The 1,032-nt window shown below is 38.9% G+C and overlaps 1 protein-coding gene across 1 annotated transcript; it reads left to right on the top strand.

Annotated features, from left to right (window-relative positions):
• Positions 1-6: 6 nt before the first annotated feature.
• On the top strand, positions 7-1,008 carry LOC108950303. The gene is made up of 4 exons (XM_018815730.2): positions 7-143; positions 277-330; positions 656-777; positions 896-1,008. Exons 1-4 carry the CDS (start codon positions 44-46, stop codon positions 971-973), a joined length of 354 nt encoding a protein of 117 aa, XP_018671275.2. The 5' UTR covers positions 7-43; the 3' UTR covers positions 974-1,008.
• The last annotated feature ends 24 nt before the right edge of the window (positions 1,009-1,032 follow it).

Here is a 1,032-nt window from a genome sequence, read left to right as displayed (position 1 = left end):
ACCAGAGATCACCCACGCGGTGGAACCAGAGATCACCCACACGATGGAACCAGAAATCACTCACACGGTGGAACCAGAGATCATCCACTCGGCGGCAGACATGAGCCTGCTTGAAGAATTTCGCGCAAAAGTTTTAGCGAACGGTACGAATTTTTTTTTATTAACTTTTAAAAAGTTTAGTTTTTGTTATAAAGTTTTCTTGGATTTGGATTAAACTCTTGCTTTCAATATTCACGAACCTTATTCTTAATGTCAAATAATGGTGTTTTTATCCAGAGGAAAACATTGAAGTAAAACAAGAGGTGATGAATATAAGTGACTGCAGCACAGGTGGGTTGTGGGTTTGTTGATGAATGAAAGTGTGGCATACATGTCACCATAATTTAATGTCTTTTGTAACGCAAATTTAAATTGAATTAACTAAACAGAACACCCGTGTAACTCGTAAGCGGCAGTGCGGCACGAGGTGTATAAAACAGAACATCTGTGTTATAACGACTGTTGTTGCCCCGCCATGCGAGGATAAATAAGTTACATACGTGGTAACTCACAAGCGGGCACGAGGTGTATGAAACAGAACACTCGAGTTATACAACTGTCGTTTTCGGGCCATGTGAGGATAATTAAGTTACAATTATTCGTTCTTTTATTTCAGCAACTTTTGTGATGAACAAAGAATCTTCTCCGAAACAAACGTTGGCAAAAAGTCCGTTGAAAGAAAAACCAACGAGAAAACCACTCAAGCGGAAATCCTCGGTTTCCTACAAACCTAATAAGGTAATGGGTAGAAAAATGAACACCAGCGCTGTTTAGCACAGGTCAGCGTAGATGTTTTTTTGTAAATACCCCACAGTATATTCCAAACTCAGTAGGTAATCAACATTTATGTTCCCAGAGCCCAAAACAAGAAAAACGGAGAATCATCATCACCCCAAAGAGGATTGTTTCCAAGAGAGGTATTGTGATGTCATAATGGTCACTGTCTTAACAATGGTGTAATTATTTTCACCTTAATCATAATTTAATTGATGG

This window comes from Ciona intestinalis, unplaced genomic scaffold (genome assembly GCF_000224145.3).
Source record: "Ciona intestinalis unplaced genomic scaffold, KH HT000099.2, whole genome shotgun sequence".
Taxonomy (NCBI): Eukaryota; Metazoa; Chordata; class Ascidiacea; order Phlebobranchia; family Cionidae; genus Ciona; species Ciona intestinalis.
This window is presented reverse-complemented; position numbering and strand designations above follow the sequence as displayed.

What these genes read in the sequence shown, in the direction of transcription:
- LOC108950303 (XM_018815730.2), top strand. Translation starts at nt 44, where the DNA reads ATGGAACCAGAAATCACTCACACGGTGGAACCAGAGATCATCCACTCG. An exon ending in CGCAAAAGTTTTAGCGAACG is followed by an intron (nt 144 to 276) that starts GTACGAATTTTT and finishes GTTTTTATCCAG; the next exon opens with AGGAAAACATTGAAGTAAAA. An exon ending in TATAAGTGACTGCAGCACAG is followed by an intron (nt 331 to 655) that starts GTGGGTTGTGGG and finishes CTTTTATTTCAG; the next exon opens with CAACTTTTGTGATGAACAAA.